The sequence below is a fragment of the Panthera tigris genome, chromosome D1, assembly GCF_018350195.1.
Source record: "Panthera tigris isolate Pti1 chromosome D1, P.tigris_Pti1_mat1.1, whole genome shotgun sequence".
Lineage (NCBI taxonomy): Eukaryota > Metazoa > Chordata > Mammalia > Carnivora > Felidae > Panthera > Panthera tigris.
The window spans coordinates 18,171,342-18,189,414 of record NC_056669.1 but is presented as its reverse complement, the minus strand read 5'-3'; the positions used below and the strand labels follow the sequence as shown (position 1 = coordinate 18,189,414).

Genomic DNA, 18,073 nt, shown 5'->3' with positions numbered 1-18,073 from the left:
CCACCGTTGTGCTCTTTCCTCTTTCCATGGCACCGCTAGCCACCGCTAGCCTTAGAGTCCTTCCGTGGAAAACGGGAATCCCGCTACCTGCCTCAGGGGATTGCTGTATGAAACCAGAGACTATAGGCGAAAGAGCTCCATAAATAAAGAGGTGCCAGGCAGATGTTAGTCAACACACAAGTATCCTGGACGTACACCCAACCTCGCTGAATATGTCAACTCTGAATTTTTTAAATGTAATTATGCATCTGGGGGCTATCTATGCCAAATGTCAAATCTCAGGTTGGCTTCCGGCACGCTCTGATGATGCCTTGCTACGACAGTCAGTGCGTGCTTGAGGAATACAAACTTACTTTAATATTAATCTGAGCAAAACATCATTAGGCAAATTACTGCTGCAGAAAGAGAGCAGAAACTGCATGAGACGCTCTAATGTTAAATAGGAATGTTTTCGTTTTTCTGGGCTCTTCTCCCCTCCATTCACACAGATCTTTGAGAGCTTATGGTGTGCGTCAATTTCATTAAACCCGGCACTGCAGATGGCCTAGGGGTTCTACTGTTACAGTATATGCAGAACTTCTCAGTAAGAATGAAGGAGCCGATATGCCAAGGAAATCGAGACAGTCTTGAACTTCAGATGTCCTGTCACTTGATTCCCATCCGTAGAGTACCAGCGGACACCTCAGATTCTAATGGCTGGACTCCGTATGTATGGCTTGGGAGATCATCTGGCCCCGGCCAGGGATTCCGATGCCCCGTCAGGTGGGTACGATGCTGCATGTAGGATACGCGGGCTCAGGGCGGGAGGGAGAAGTGAGTCCTGGTGGTAGCCATGTAGGCCTGGAGCAGAAGATGCCCCTAGGATGCCTGTGATATCTGCTTCCCATCTCTTCCTGTTCTCAAGACCACTGGAGTCAAGGTCAGGAAGAAAAAAAAAAAAAGAAATCTATTTAGGGCATTCGTTCTGTTGCTTGGGATACTAGGCCTCCTAATGGAAGTCAGGCTCCTAGGGCTCTGTCCTGCGCCATCAGGAGCCACAGAGGAAGGTGGTGCTCACTGCCCACAGGACCACAGGGTACTTCCCTCATCCTCCTTCCTGCCTTTCTTCTCTCCATAATCACGAAGCTAATATTGCCTGTTTGGGATGATCACGTTTCCATACCAAAAATCAGATCATAGAAATGTATGGCCTGACAAGAGGGTACCTTCTCCTCAACGTATCTCCCACTAGGATCCACTTGAGGAGAGATGAAGAATAGTGCAACACAGCATATGAATGCTATGCTAGAGGTGTGGGCAGGGGGCAGCCGCTCGGGGAAAGAAGCAATCGGCTCCATCCGGGGGACTCACACTGAAGAGCAAGTGCCATTTGAGCTGGGTATTGAAGGCTAGGGAGGAGTCTGTTACATGGTTGAGAGGCAAGCAGATGGGCATGAATCCAGGTAGGGGACCGGAAGAGGCCAGCTCGATGGTGAAGCGGCGAGCAGTATGGGGTACAGATGCCTGCGGTGAGGCGCGGAACAGGAAAGATCAGCTTTATTCTCCAGGCTGAGAAGGATGGACTTTGTCTTGCAAATGATGGGCAGCCAGTGAATGATTTAAAGTAGGAGGCTGATACGATTGCATTTATTTAAAAAAATAACGGTAAACTAAAAAACTACAATCCTCAGCAAGTCACATACATTTACGAAATGTAACAGCTAACACTTTCTTGTGCATATGTCGGGCACTGCTGTAAGTGCATTACTTATGTACTGCTGTATCCTCATCAAATTTGCATGACAACCCATTTTTGCAGATGAAAAAACTGAGACATGGGTGATATGCAGCTCGTACGTGTTTGATCTGGTTCCAGGACTTTCACTCCACTGTGTCTTAGTGAATGCTGGCAATGCCCTTGACCCCCCTTAAAAAAATTTTTTTTAATGTTTATTTATTTTTGACAGAGAGAGACAGAGACAGAGACAGAGACAGAGCATGAGTGGGGGAGAGGCAGAGAGAGAGGGAGACCCAGAATCTGAAGCAGACTCCAGGCTCTAAGCTGTCAGCACAGAGTCCAACGTGGGGCTCGAACTCACGGACCGCGAGAGCATGACCTGAGCCAAAGTCAGACACTTAACTGACTGAGCCACCCAGGCGCCCCTGGGCTCCTTTGATGAAGATACTGTACTGCATAAGAAACACTCTAACCTCAAGGAGAACACAAGCCACCATAATGGCAGGTTAGAGACAGAGAGCAGCAGGTTAGAGACAGAGAGAGCCTGAACCAGGTGGAGTCATTGGGGGATGGACAGCATACTTGAGAACTGTTTAGGAGGTGAGCTGACCAAGTGAAGGTGGAGGGGTAAGAGAAGTGAAGGGCAGCTCAGCTCACTGGGCGGAGATGCGATGATCTGAGATGGGACAGAGGAGAAGCAGGCAGAACTAGACTGAATACAGCTTCTGACACTGTTTTTGAGGTGCCCGTGAGACACCCAGGGGCCCGTGAGACATCTAGGTGATATCTAGTCGTGTGTTCAAAATACGCTCCTAGAATTCAGGGGGGTGGTCAGGGCCAGATTTACAGATTTGGTAGTGGGTGAGATTACCCAAGCAGAGAGTTGTCAGAGTGAGAAGGAAAATGGGTCAGGGACATTCATGGGGTAGACAGACAGAGAAAGAGGGGTCCACAGAAATGCAGGAGAGGCAACGATCAGAACAGCAGGAAGAAACCGTGACCTGGATCCCAGGAATGGAGAGAGTGTTCAAAAGCGGGGGAGGGACCAACAACAACAAATGCCAAAGCCAGAATGCTCAGCTGGCCTCTGAGCGGCAGGGAGTAGGTGGTCTAGAGAGCGAAACATTCTTCTGATTTTGGTTCTAGAGATGCCTGGGGAGAAACAGACGTTATACCCCAACAGTGAGAAGAAGGAGAGGACCACATAATTACCTCTTGGTGATCCCATGTTCAAGAAAAACCCTAGGTAATCTCAGATTGCCGGAAATTCCCAAATAATTTCTGATTGCCTTTCGACTTCACAGACATTCCTGCCATCCTTATTATTTTTGGAGGGTCCTGCGATATTTTCTAAACCGGCATTTATACTCCGGGTTAATTATTTTAACCTTTGCACACAGGTTCGACTATCGCCAGATGCTCACTTTTTGGTAATAATCACTCATGACTCAGGTGACTTCAGACATAGATAGAGATTCTAGGTCATGAATAGATTATAAGTGAAATTAAATTACCATATAGTTGTTCACAGGTAACTATCGATTAGAGAAAATTCACAAAATAATAAATACTCAGTATTCAACTTTAATTTTGTTAACACCATTTTATGAAGGATGGCTTCTCTGTGTAATTTTAGATCTAGGCTTTTGTGGTGAACTCGGCTGGGCTATCCTTCGGCATCCGCTGTTCCTGCCAGTTCAGGGTACAGATGTTTCAGATGCGGCCAAGTTCACCTCCAATTTGTTCTCACCAGGTCTCCCCTGGTTTCCTTGATTCAGGATTGTTCTCTCCCCAGCTGACTTTTTGGTACTTTCTGAGCAAACTGCCTCACACACAGAATGCATTCAATAAATATTTGTTGAATGAATGCATAAACTGTCAGTTCTGCTTAGTGTAAGCTGTTCACGCCAATACTCAGTTTTTACCCAGCTCGGCCCCCCGTTATAAATCAGATCTGAGCAGCCATGTGGCGTACTAGGCTGGAAAAGGGGAGGGGTCCTGAACAGAAAGGGGAACCGTATCAGTTAGGGTTCTCCAGAGAGACAGAACCAACAGGGTGTGTGTGTGTGTGTGTGTGTGTGTGTGTGTGTGTGTGTGTGTGTGTGTGTGTAAAGAGATTTACTTTAAGGAATTGGTTCATGCCATTGTGGGAGCAGTTAAGCCCAAATATATAGGGCAGGCTGGAAATTCAGGCAGGATTTCTAAGCGACAGTCTTGAGGCAGAATTCCTTCCGCTTCAGGAAACCTGTTTTTGCGCTTAAGGCCTTCAACTGATTGGATGAGGCCCACCCACCTTAGCAAGGGTAATCTCCTCTACTGATGATAGCGGTTAATCACCTCTACAAAATATCTTCACAGAAATCTAGGCATCACAGCCAAGGCAAGCTGACACATAAAACTTCACAACCCAAGAACTAATACGGTCATGGGTTTGTGGTGGTAGGAAACACTTGGCCAACAATCCAATTAAGGGTGTCCAGAGGGTTGGTGAATGGGAATTTTGTTTTGGCCAGAGCTGATATTCCAGGCAGTGGTGGCCTGGGTGGTGAGGGCAGCCTAACAGCAGATGTCCCCGGGCAGTGAGTGGAAACACTTGGTGTCAGGTGCCTTCACCCACACAGTCCATCGGGTCATGAGCGAGGCTCTAGAATCCTTGGCATTCATCAAGAGATCAAGGCCAGAGCCTAGTTGTACAGCCTGGCCACAGCAATGTGGCGTGGAGAAAGCTTCTTTGTCCCCATTACTTTGGGATGCTCCCTCAGGGCTCGGTAGCAAGATCGGGGTGGGTTCAAGAGACTGTGCTGGCTGGACAATAGCTGAGGGAGTAGTGACAGGTGTAAGGGTGACAAGAACACTGTCCCCAGAATTAGGAGACTTGGCTTCCAGGCCCAGCCCTGTATTAGTTCCAAATGTGACTTTAGCTTCCTCACCTGTCACTTTGGAATTATAATACCTTCCCTCTCTTCTCAAAGAACAGTCCGAAGGACCGAATGAGAGAAGGCACACAAGAATGCTTTCCAGAACACGTTATCCAAAAAAGATCACACAGATGAGGGGGTGGCAAGCCTGGTGTCACAGAGAGAGCAAGCTCGAATCACACCATTCCTGGGTTTGAACTCTGCTCTTTCACTATTATAAGAATAACCCGAGTATACTGGTGTCCTAGGGCCTGCTATGACAAAGTGTCAAAAATTGGGTGGCTTAAAAAAAACAGAAATGTCTTGTCTCAGAGTTTGGAGGCTAGAAGTTCAAAATCAAGGTGTCAGTGGGGCCGTGCTCCCTCTGAAGGCTTTATAAAAATTTTTTTTAAACGTTTATTCATTTATGAGAGACAGAGAGCACAAGCAGGGTAGGGGCAGAGAGAGAGGGAGACACAGAAGTGAAGCAGGCTCCAGGCTCCGAGCTGTCAGCCCAGAGCCCGACGCGGGGCTGGAACTCACAAACTGTGAGATCATGACCTGAGCCGAAGTCGGACGCTCTACTGACTGAGCCACCCAGGCGCCCCTTAGACGTTAGGGGAGGACTCCCTCCTTGTCACCTGAAGCTTCAGGTGGTCCTTGGCATTTCTTGGCTTGTAGATACATCATCCCAACCTGTCTCCAAATTCACACGGTCTTCTCCCCTGTGTCCTCATTTCTCTCTTTTTATACAGACACCTCTCGTTGGATTAGGACTCACCCTAATCCAGTATGACCTCATCTTAACTTGATTGTATCTGCAGAGACCCTGTTTCTAAATTAGGTCACAGTCACAGGTCCTGGGGCTTAGGACCTCAACATGTCTTTTGAGGGGATACAATTCAACCCATAACAAGAGTCCATAACATCACAGGTGTCTGGCACATGGGAGGCGCTCCATGAACCGGAGTTCTCTTCGTCGTGAAAGAGAGGAGGGGGAATCAGAATCCCCCTTAATTCACAAGACACACACATCAGTGACAGCGTCTACAGAGACCAACTGCTCACATTTTTTTCTGTTTTAGCCTAGAGGGCTTGGGATTTCGATGCTGCCTCCCCTCTCAGAGGATCGGCCTCCTCTCCTAAGACGGGCCGTGATCGTGACGGATGCTGAGGCCCAGCACGAGACAGCGCTCTTCCGAGCTGCTTGAATGGGCTCTGTGACGAGGGGACCTTTCCTCCTGCAGAAATGGGCCGTAGCGGCTACCAGCTCCGTGCGCCCAGGCTGGGACTGTGAATACAGGCAATCCCCTTTCTGCAGGGCTGGGATTTGGGGCCTGGGAAGGAGTCAGAAGCCAGAGGGTCACTTCTTCAGCTGGCCCGTGGGATGAGCTCTTGATCCCTCCCCTGTAGGGCAGGCTTTGGTGGTGGCAGGTAACACACTGGAAGACACCATGTTAACGTGACCTTGGACACCTATAATGACTCGAGTATTGGGGGGGGATCCACGTAATAGCTGTGCGCTTAGGGACAGTTTGGATGAAAGGATGAGAGCAAGTTTCTTCTGGTTCGGTAAGAAAACTACGGAAAGTCAACTCTGCACGGGCAACGTAACTATCCACTTTGCGGATGGGGTACAGCCAGGGTACCCTGGAAGGCCCGTCCTCCGCTGCCCATTGGTGTGCTTTCGCAAACTCCTGTAGACGCTCACTGTACTCGCGCCAGCCAACCTAACCAGAGAAGCCTTTCTTTTCTTTTGTTTTTCTTTTTTTTTTCGAGGACGCAGAAGAGGGGACAGACCAGAGATAAGCGATGTTATCTATTCACCAGTATGGATAACCCAGAGAGGAAAGAGTCCACATTCCCTCACCAGACGCAATGCTGGCGTGAACCAAGGTGCACCGGGGAGTCAGTGAGATCCTTGAAAAGGCTGGGATAACTTATCGGGACTGGGGACCCTGTCCCTAGGCAGAAGCAGAGTGACCACTCTGTGGTCCCACACCCTGTGCACCAAGGGATGAGCAATCACTCTTGGTCATCTCTATTCAGTGAGGCAGAAGCAATTTTTACTGGAAAGCCCACAAGTGTGACTTTTCCATTCTTCCTGTTTGCAAGTCCGTGCAGCTGATGGGGGAAAAAATAGCCCAGCTCATTTGCATTTAAGTCTTGAAATCTAAATATTTCCGTGAGTCATTCATTATTACCATATAACTCAGTGTTTGCATGCAAATAACTTTAATGACATAAATGCTTATAAAATAAGTCTCTTACCATATGAACTCGGTAAAGAATGCTAATTCCCAGAGTCATGAATGGCTTGGAGAAATCAATCACCTTCTCCCGTTCAGCAGTAATGGTGAGGCCTGCCACAGCCAGGTCTGCTTTCTGAAAGGGACAGAGAAAGCCCATCAGTGGGGTGGCCATGTTAGATGCAGGTATGGGGACTTGTGACCAGAGGTCATCACTACTGGGGAGATGTCACTCTAGTCTGGTTTCTCTGTGTGGGAAGTGACTCTAGATAGTCACAGTACATCCCAGGCCTGAACATAACAGGACATGGGTATTGAAGCTATAACTTATGGTCATTTGAGGTCAGACCCCTCTAAATACATCAGTAAGTATAAAAAGCCGGGGGCATCACTACAGACCGTTCAGAGATAGTCTCGCAACGCCCTAGGCGAGGGAAAACTGGCACATAGGTTGCTGGATTCTCAACATCAAGTAGTTTTTAAATTCAACTTCTTAATTTGCTCTGTCAACAGAACTTGATGGAGTTGCCAGGTTGTAGAGGACGCGTGGTGGGAGGCAGTTACAGTGAAAAACAAAAATGATGTAACCACGGAAATGAGAAACAATCTAATGCAACCCCACTCATTTCATGGTGAGGACACGGAGGCTCAAATTGAGCTGGTGGCCCGACGTCACAGAGTCTGTCCTTGTCAGAGCTGGGGCTGGACCCGGGGCCTCCAGGACCACTGGCCACTTACGTTGCTGTTAAGGTTAAAATGCAGGTGCCATAGAACTAAAAGAAGGGTCTCTGGCCCTTCATGCAAAACCACCAGAATCTGTTCCAAGGACATTTCCTTCCTTCCTTCCTTCCTTCCTTCCTTCCTTCCTTCCTTCCTTCCTTCCTTTCTTTTCTTTCTTTTTTTCTTTCCCTTCCTTCCTTTCTTTCTTTCCTTCCTTCTTTCCTTCCTTCCTTTTCTTTTTCTTCCTTCCTTCCTTTCTTTCTTTCCTTCCTTCCTTCTTCTTCCTTCCTTCCTTTTTCTTCCTTCCTTTCTTCCTTCCTTCCTTTTTTTCTTTCTTTCCCTTCCTTCCTTCCTTCCTTCCTTCCTTCCTTCCTTTCTTTCTTTCTTTCTTTCTTTCTTTCTTTCTTTCTTTCTTTCTTTCTTTCTTTCTTTCTTTCTTTCTTTCTTTCTGCTTCTACTTGCACCTCAGGTGCCCAATTTGGATAACAATCTGTCCTGAATTCAAGCCCTCTGGGTAAGGAGATGCTATAGGCTTCCTTGATGCTCCTCTTGGCCACAAAGCCCTTCCTTGAACCTAACTGAAACCCATCCTGTGGCAAAGCAAATTCAATTTCTTCCTATTGGGTCGGCTCCCTTTGCACATGGTATGGAGGGGACAAGCCCAGAACTGGTACACATTTCTGGTCTGCGTGCTGCCCTCATCAACTAACTTAGCCTAGTCGCTTCATGTCTCTAGATGTCCTTGACCTCATCCTTAAGCCAAGGATGTGAGGTGAAGACAGGGCGAGGACCCTTCCCAGAAATTCTCTAACAGGGATTCTCCACATCTAGTCTCTGACCACCAGCATCAGAATCACCTGCAGGCCTTACAAAAATGTGAATTTCTAAATTTTCTTAATGTTTATTTATTTTTGAGGGGGAGGGAGGGGCAGAGAGATCTTTTAAAATGTTTATTTTTTTTGAGAGAGAGATGGAGAGGGGGCAGAGGATCTGAAGCGGGCTCTGTGCTGACAGCAGAAAGCCTGACATGGGGGTTGAGCTCACGAACCGTGAGATCATGACCTGAGTTGAAGTCAGATAGTTAACCAACTGAGCCACCCAGGTGCCCTTAAAATGCAAATTTCTGAGTCACATCCCAGACCCCCTGAATCAGACTGTGCTGGCGGGTCACCAGCATCTGTATTTGTAACAAGTTGCCCACGTGATCCTGACTACCACAAATATTGAAGAGCCATGTTTTATAACCGGGGCATGTATCTCAGACTGGCCTCCACTGGTTTCCATTTCAGCTTAACTCCTTCTTCTAATTCTGGTGGATCAGCTGATGGAGAAGAGGTAGAGAGAAATAAGAAAGGGAAGTGTCCGACCATCTACAAACAGGCCGGGCTGTTCTGAACGAGTGCACACATATACACACACACACACACACACACACACGCACGTATATGATTCTTCCTAAATCACTGCAAAGAAAATAGAGAGATAAACACGCTGGCCCTCATTGTGCACACAAGGGAATCTGAGATTTGTGTACAAGAAGGATAAATCCATTGGCAAAGGTCAGTCTCTTCTGCATTTCAACCTTGAGTCTCCACTCCTGGTCCGTGTTCCATCTGCCAGAGCAGCCACGTGATCCTGGCGTAGGTTAACAAACTCAGGGCCTTATAAAGTGAGACCGGGCTTAAATAAAAGAAACAAGGGTGAAGACGTAAGAGATTTTTAATAAAAAATAAACATGTGAATGCCTCATTGTGCTCATTCTGCGTTTCTCCAAGAGAGCGCTGATTGCTGCTATCAAGTGAATCAATCCTTGAGATTAAGAAATGAAGTTTGATGAGAAGATTGTTAACACCTTCATTTGGGACACTTTGGAGGGCTGCTGGAGCCTTTCAGAACCTCAGCCCCCCGATGACAGCGGCACTGGCTGGAGGCCCACTCGAGAGCACAGGTGTACAGCAACAGAAATCAACCAAGCACAAAGGCCCAGCAGGTGCGATGTCAGACTCATGAGTGTGGGTTTCCAGCCAATTGGCAGCCCAAGCCCTGCATGAACCTTCGGAGGAGACGAGTTAAGTGGGTTGGATTGAAGGAACTGAAGAAAAGATCAGGAAAACCAAAACTCATAAAACGGGCAAAGGTACACAGCTTCCGGTCCCCCCTCTGGTTATTTAAGAGCACATATTCCATCCACCCCCCAAATTAACCAAATGTAACAACTCTATCCCCAAGGTTTTTAATTTTTTGATGTTTGTTTATTTTTGAGAGAGAGAGAGACACAGCATGAGCGGGGGAGGGGCAGAGAGAGAGGGAGACAGAATCTGAAACAGGCTCCAGGCTCTGAGCTGTTCAGCACAGAGACCGACGCGGGGCTCGAACCCACGGACTGTGAGATCATGACCCGAGCCGAAGTCGGACGCTCAGCTGCCGAGCCACCTAGGCGCCCCTCTATCCCCAAGTTTCTTTTCCTCACACAGCTTTCCTCCAAAAAGGGCAAACTTTGAATTGAAATTTGGAAATCATGGCACACGTTTATAAAAGTTGGCCAACAATGACATTATGGTAAAAACAATTCCATATGGAGAGAAAGGTGGAAATGGACGGTGTCACAGGAGTGACACTTTCCTGGGTGCTTACAGAACTACCACATACCCAGAGGGGGTGTGTGCCCCAGGCTCCGACAGGGCATTTCTGTCCACTCACAAAGAGACGCTTCTCAAACTAGTTGGGGGCAGGGGAGGCAGGAAAGGAGGGGTGGGGTGGGAAAAAGCTAAAAGAAACCACGGAGGTGTGCTCGTGGCTGTTTCTTACACTTAATCAACTTAGTATAGAATAGTAATCGTCTACCCTGGCTTCCGTGCATCCTGAAGTATCAGCAACAACCTCTCAGGGTCAGGTTATTCCAAAAGATGTGCCTGCATTTTATTTCATCTGAGTTAAAAAGACATTCTGCTACAGGAGCACCTGGGTGGCTCAGTCGGTTAAGCGTCTTACTCTTGGTTTCGGCTTAAGTCACCATCTCACACTCCCTTGTGTTGGAGCCCCGCATCGGGCTCTGCGCTGTCAGCACAGAGCCTGCTTGGGATTCTCTCTCTCTCTTCCTCTCTCTCTCTCTGCCCTTCCCCCACTCACGCTGTCTCTGTCTCTCTCAAAATAAATAAGTAAACCTTAAAAAAAAGACATTATGCTATAGAGCCATCTTGGATGAGACGATATGCCACGAAACCAAATGGACAGCCAAAGGGAGGTGGGAATGTTAAACTGTTAGCAACTGTCAGTGTGGGGGAAGGAAGGAAGTACGGGCATGCCCATAGCTCAGGCCAGCCCTGCCGGGTCTCTTGGCCGCTCACAGCAGGAGGGCTGTGCTCTCCCGTGGAAAAAGCAGTAGGCAGGACATCTCAAGACCCGGCTCTTGTTGCAGCTGGGCCACAAACTCATGGTGCCCGTGGGCAAGTCATTCTCTTTTCTGGGCCAAAGTTGTAGCCACTGTAAAATGAAAGGGTTCAACCAAATGCCCTCTAAACTCTTCTTCCAGCTCCCAGACCTCACACTTGGCATTTCGCTTTGCTAGAAGAGGCGGAGCTTAGTTTAACCGACTCCTTTTGCTCAAGGAGATGACGGCGGTCGGCAGAATCGGATGCTGTGGAGCAGTTGGGGAGAATGAGCTCGGAGGAGGAAACTGCCAGACAGGTCGGGCCAAGAACAGCAGTCGACAGGGACCCCAGGCAGGGGAAGGAAATCCAGAGAGGTCGGGAAAGTGCACCACCGTCTGGAGAGCAGGTCCGGGAGCGGTCCCACGGGCAGGGAAACCAGCAAAGGCTGGGACCCCCAGAGCCAGAGGAAGAGAGGGAGGGCTGACAAAAGAGAACTGGTAGAGAGTTCTGTATGCAGCATGGTGTTCCTGATCTTGGGGTGTTGAGTGTGTGTGTGTGTGTGTGTGTGTGTGCGCGCGCGCGCACATGCGCGGGCACACAGGGGCATATAAATACATTCCCTCCGAAAACCCACTCTCCTCCCCATTTTCAATTGAAAGTGTTCTTTGAAGAGCTTCATGTTCTGCCTCTGAGAGATCCCCCTCTTTTATCTCCTGGATGTTTGTAGAATTTACAAGGGGAGGGCAGGCTGGAGCCAGCCTGGAGGTGACTTCCAAAACAGACTATCCTTTGCCTCGTGGAGTTTAATAGGGGTCATGCAACTGCCTCCATTGCTATCAAAGCCTGGAGGCCCAGTGTGGCTGCCGCTCTCCTCCCGGGAGCTGGGGCTTGGCTGGGAAGAAGGCGGCAGGTTCCCAGCAGGGCTCCCGGGTCGCCTGAACCTGCTGCCGCCACCCTGCGCCTCCCTGAGAACACCACTACCGCCGGGAAGGCGGGAAGGCGTCTGATGGCCGCAGATCCCGGACAGCCCGAAGGGAACGAAACACTCTTCTGTGTCCTTCTCCTCTTTCAGAGAGCTGCTGCCCTCTTTCGGGCAACATGCGCTCCCACCCCCTCAGCAGTGCCCCAGCAGCACTGGCCGATGGCCTCCGGTGGCCTCAGCCCAGCCTCCCCCTCCCACCTCCCAGAGAACCAAGCTAAAGAGAGGTGGGACAGGGCGGAAGGCCATGTGCCCAGAGCAACTCGGCCTCTCTGGGACTCATTTTACCGGGCTATACAGTGTGGACAATGCCTGGGAGAGTCCAGAGAGATGCTGGACCTATGTCTGGAGTGGCCGTTGACACAGGGCTAAGACTCAGCCTTCTGTGTGGGGCAGACCTGTCCTGACTCTGTTAGTACGCACTTGTTTGCTGTGTGACTTTAGGCGAGACATTGAACCTCTCTAAGCCCCAGTCTGCCCGTATGCAAAGTGGGGGTCATCACAGTGCCTACCTCCTAGAATTGCTGAGAAAGCGAATGGTTCAGAGTAAGTACTCGGTAAATGTTTGCCTTTAGGATGATAATCTCAACAAGGGCCTCTGGAGACGATATCTTAACCCGGGATGAGATATCTTAACCCGGGATGAGTAGGAACGTCTGGGCGGGGGTGCTGGGGGCAGCCAGGCTGTTCTACTTCCAGGTAGGGCAGAGGCCTCTGGACACTTGGCCCCTGGTGGTCTTTCCCGGGTGACCTGGGACATGCACAGAGCTGTGCTGACAGGACGTGCTTCTCTGGTGTGGCTGCCTGTCTCTGAAGATTCACCTAAGGACCCTCTGAGGCCTCATGCTGTCCCCATGCTTAGAAAACTCAGGGAAAAAATGGACACTCAGCTTGGAAACCAAACTCAGTCATTTCCCACAGTGTCTTCCTTGTTATGTGATCCTCCTCTGGGGACAGCAGATGAAATGACCTCCCCAGCTTCCTTTGAATTCTCAGATCTGCTGTGCTATCTCTGATGGGCTTCTAGATCTTTTTTCTCTGGCTTTTTTTTTCTACCGGGTCCCCCTCCCCACCCCAAGTCCTCAGTTTCCTGCCCCCTGGGCAGCGGGGGGCCCGGCTGTTTTTCCATGCCAGCCCCTTTCCGCCCCTTTGCCAGTCACATCTGCACATCCCTTATTTCACCTGCTACTCAGGCCCCATAGTGCCTCCCATTCTTTGCTGCCATTTATTTAACTCTGTAATTGTGTTACTTAACTCTGGAAAGCTTTGGGAGGCTACAGTTGGAATGAGAAAATGCTACACAGAATGAGGTTGTACTGAGCATTCCTGGAAACCTTCACTCCAAGGTAATTGTGTCTGGAGATCCCTTGTATATCGAAGAGGCTTACAGAATTCCAAGCAAGGCCGGTCTGAGGCTGCAAGATGGGAGCTGGCATAACGCATATAAATACCCAGATAGGGAGGAGCTCCGTCCAAGTCCATCAGGGAGGCTTGCCAGGGAAGGATAACTAACACACATTAGGCCCTGGCTGAGGATGATATGGGGCCACTGAGCAGGCGCTGTGTCCCAGGTTCCCCCCCTTGAGTGTGGGCTCTCGGGGTAGGCAGCGACAGCCTGCACAGCCCCCACTGTCCCCTCCTCCTCTGCAACGCTCAGCATTCCCTCACCCCTCTTTACGGACTCTCCACCTTGCTGTGGGCAGCGTGCAAGGTGCTGAGATACAGGCGTGGCCCCGTGCAGCAGAGGGCTGGCAGTCCGGAGGGGAGGTGGACAGTCGTGAGACAGTCGAACTATTTGTAAAGTGACAGCTGCAACAGGTTTTATAAAAGGGTCATATAAGACACCATGAGAAGGTACAAGAGGGGGTGGATAGAGTCTGGGAGGTCTATGGGGGCTTCCCCCAGAGGAGATGCAGTTGCCTGAATAGGAGCTACCTGTGAGAAGGCCTGGGGTGAGCACGCCCAGTGGAAGGACAGCATGTGCCAAGGCCCCGAGGCAGAAAGGTACTTGGTGCATTCCAGAGATTGGAAGAAAGCCAGAGTGGCTGGAGAACACAGGACTGAGGAGCCTGCTATAAGATGAGGCTGGAGAGGCAGGCAGAAGAGGCGACAGCTTGAAAAGCACTTGGATGGCCCTGAGTATTTTAAGCAGTGGATGGCCTACAAGATACAGTTTGGAATACTAACCTCGCTAACACCTATAGCCCTTCCTGTGTGTCAGGAGCTGGACCGAGCACAGTATGTGTGTCATCTCACTTACTGCTCACAAAACCCCTAGGAGGTAAGTTACTATTATTATCCCCATTTTACAGGGCACAGTGAGGCATAGAGAGGTTAGGGAACTTGCCCAAGGTTGCACAGCAAATAAAAGGCAGAGCCGGGATTCCAACCTGGCCAGTTTCATTTCAGAGGCTGTATCGTGAACCTGCACCAAATTCAATTGGCTCTAGTGAAGAAAAAAGATTAAAGAGAGGCAAGAAAGGACCATCCTCATTATTATTTTCCCATGTTCGCTATTTAAAAAAATTTTTTTTAACATTTATTTATTTTTGAGAACCAGAGAGAGGCCGAGCATGCGTGGGGGAGGGGCAGAGACAGAGGGAGACACAGAATCCAAAGCGGGCTCCAGGGTCTGAGCTGTCAGCACAGAGCCCGACGTGGGGCTCGAACTCGAGGAGTGCGAGATCATGACCTGAGCCGAAGTCGGACGCTTAACGGACTGAACCACCCAGGCGCCCCGCTTGTTTGCCCTTTGTTGCACTCCACACAGGGCAACCTGATGTCCATGCCCCCACTCCATCAACATCAGCCAGCTGGACATGGTACCACGTCCCAGAGATGCTTTCCAGCCCTTATCCTGCTGAACCTCCTAGCCAGCCATTCTTCTCAGCCCCTTGCCCGGCCCTCCTGAATGAGGTCAATGTCAAGGACACACAGCCCTCCCTCCACGTCTCTGACTCCATTGCCACGCATCACCGGCACCAGGCCAAATCGGGCTCACGTTCCAGCCCTGCCAGTCCCCGACTGTGACAGTGGGTAGGTTTTACATCCCCTCCAAACTCACTTCTCGCTTCTGTAAATGGAGACGATAATCACCAGCTCGGGGCTGTTGTGAGGACAAATGACACGTAACGCGCAAAGCACGGGGCCCGGCATATACAGAGGCTCAATACGTAGTGGCTATTAATATTCTTTTTCTACAAAGATGAACTTTGACACCACGACAACTCTACCCTTCCTCCCTCTTAAAAAATTATCCACGATCCTCACTCCCCTGAAGTCCGCCCTCATGAACTCCTGTGACTTCAGCCTCACTTCCCAGGACCCCTTGGGCTCCCCCACCCTGCACCAGTCTGGCTCGGCTGACTCCAAACACCTTGTACTTCCTGACAGCAGTGGCTCCCAAGGCGTTGCTTCCTCCACCTAGAATGTCCAACCCACATCGCCACCTACCCTCCAAGGCCCATTCACAGCTGACCTCCTCTGCAAAAACTTCTATGGCCTCCCCAGGAATGAGCCCGTCCTCATATCACCAAAGGTGATAAGACACTGCTTATACCACTCACGTGGCATAGGCCATATAATGCCCTGGATTCGAACAGGGGGCCAGGGCTCGTACTCGAACTCTGTACTTACTAGCTGTGCGACCTTGGGAAAGGACTTACCTTCTCTGTGCCTCAGTTTCTTCTTCCATCAAGTGGGCATAACAGCAGTTCCTACCTTCATGGGGCCTCTGTGGGAATTAAATGAGGAACCCGTGCAAAGGCTCTGCCTGGCACAGAATAACTCAGAAGATATTAGCCCTTCTAATTATTCTTAGTGTCGTTGTAGACATTCATATCTTAGCTCCTCATTGGATTATAAGAAGCAGGGACAAGGATTTTAAAATATTTAATGCATATAGCATTTCAAAGTTGCCATTGGTCTCATTTTACAGAGAAACCGAGGCTCAGAGAGGTTAGTAATTTGCTCAAGTACACAGAGCTAGGACAAGGAGAAAGTGAGCTTCAGACCCATATGGAGTATTAGGACCATTTATGTGGCTTTCTGATGGCTGCACTGGGCACAGTGATTTTCCCAAAGTGGGCACACGGCGAGTCCCTAATGAACAACCAGGACGGCCCACGGTGCAGGACACGGGAGGACAAGCCACCAAACGTGGCCTGCCCTCGAGTCCCTTCATGCTGACAGCAGAATCAGGCAGATGTCTGACACGTGCCTGTAAGCAGGGGGGATTTTATCAGGAAGTCAGAATGTTACAACCAGATTCAGGTCATGACCCGGATCGGTCAGATACAATCCTCATCCTCCAGCCTACGGCAGACTCGGGGGCCTTGGATCCCGGCCAGAGGGCTCCCTTTTCCCCTTATACCCTCCCAGGCCCAGTCCCCCCGTAAGCCCGCTCAGGAGAGAGCTTGCCCAGGTTCTGTGCTTACAGGCGGCTGTCAGGGGAGAGGTGTTCGTTCTCCCCCCAGGAAAGTCTAGGGATGGTGAGGACAGTCACGTCCTCGCCGCGCCCGGTGGCCGGAGAGAAGAGGAAGGACTGGCTCCATGGAGCCAGTTTCTAGACTCTGGCCGGCCCTCAGTCCCTGCTGTGCAGTGGAACAGATTAACATCTGCAGCTCAGCCCATTTGAAATTAGATTATCTGCTTACTTCCTGTCTTTTGATCGATTTACCTGCTGGGTGTCTTCCTCCACCCCCCCTCCCCGCCACCCCCCGCCTAGTGAGATGCCCAGGGACCTGCCATGACTCACTGAGGTCACCAGGCAGAGCGGCAGTGGATTCTGAAGGAGACGGGGGAAGCTCACTCCCACTCCTGGCGCGAGCTTCTGCAGAAGTCATCATTTAGGCCTTCCTAATAACATGCCTGAGAAGGGCGCACATCTGCTCTCCTGCCACAGGAGGCAGGCTGTCTTCCCCCTCCTCCCCGTGGGCACTGGGGCCGAGCATGAACTCACTCTCAGGGCTCACATGCCATCTGCACGACGTCCGGCGTCCTCGTCCACTGGGGACACTGGATGCCAGCCCCACCCCTTCTGCTTTCAGGACATGGGAACAGGGGTAAGGGCAAAGACAAGAGCACCCAGTTAGCACGCACGCCCGCACGCACCGACCAGCCAGCACCCGGGCCCCCGAGGCTGCCCGCCCCTATCGAGGGGGAGGCTCTGATCAGAGCTTTCGCGAACCGGTCTGAGCCCAAATGTGTGGGATTTATCCGTGCTCACTGGGCTGGGTCCGTCCTCAGTAATGCTCGGGGCGCAGAGGGCCAGAGCAGCGTTAGTATTCCTGGGGAAGCGGCGATGTCATTCGCAGGTCCGAGGGCTCCCCGGTGCTATTTCTCGAGGTGACAGTCTGCTCTCAGGGTTGGATGAATTTCTTTAGAGTTAAATTAAAATCCCCATGAAATATTTAGTTGGCTCAGCTCAGGGCTGTATTATTGGCCTGTGCGGGCAGATTTCAGTTAAGAACCAGGCTGAAGGTAAGAAGGGGTTGGCAGGTCAGCCACCGGTGAAGTGGTGGAGCACCGGAGGGTCTGAGCAAATGTTGACCTTTGACCTCTTGTCATAGTCTCCCGTTCACGGGCCATGGGCCTTCTTGCCTTTTGGGGAGAGACAGATGTCTGTTTAAATCCCAGCCCTGCCATTCGCCAGCTGAGCAAATTACCTCCAGTCCGGGCTTCAGTCTCCTCCTCTCTAAAATGGGTGAAATAATGTCTTTTATGTTTGCTGTGAGGATTAAATGTAATAACCTATGTAAACGGAGCTCAGGTGCGGTCCTGCCTCTTCCTCTCTCCTCTTCCAAATGTAGTTTTTCAAGGGTCTCTTGAAAAACGAAAGCAGATTATGCTGTTCTAGTCTGTATTGACTTAATCTTTTTTATGCCTGTGGCCCCTTTCAGCACTCTGGTGAGGTCTGTGAACCCCTTCTTTAGAAATGTTTAAAAATGATTATTCTGCCTGGGTGGCTCAGTCGGTTAGGCGTCCGACTTCGGCTCAGGTCATGATCTCACGGTTTGTGGGTTCGAGCCTCACGTCCGGCTCTGTGCTGGTAGCTTGGAGCCTGGAGCCTGCTTTGACTTCTGTGTCCCCCCTCTTTCTCTGCCCCTCCCCCATTAGCACTCAGTCTCTTTCTCTCAAAA

At 50.3% G+C, this 18,073-nt stretch overlaps 1 protein-coding gene across 3 annotated transcripts in view; it reads right to left on the bottom strand.

Moving 5' to 3' along the window:
* Window positions 1-18,073, bottom strand: part of GRIK4 (glutamate ionotropic receptor kainate type subunit 4) — a 352,218-nt gene that overhangs the window by 38,230 nt on the left and 295,915 nt on the right. For all 3 annotated transcript variants that reach the window (XM_042957687.1, XM_042957686.1, XM_007072913.2), the window contains one exon: window positions 6,886-6,999. In XM_042957687.1, coding sequence (XP_042813621.1) covers window positions 6,886-6,999 — 114 coding nt within the window. The remainder of the gene's footprint in view (window positions 1-6,885; window positions 7,000-18,073) is intronic.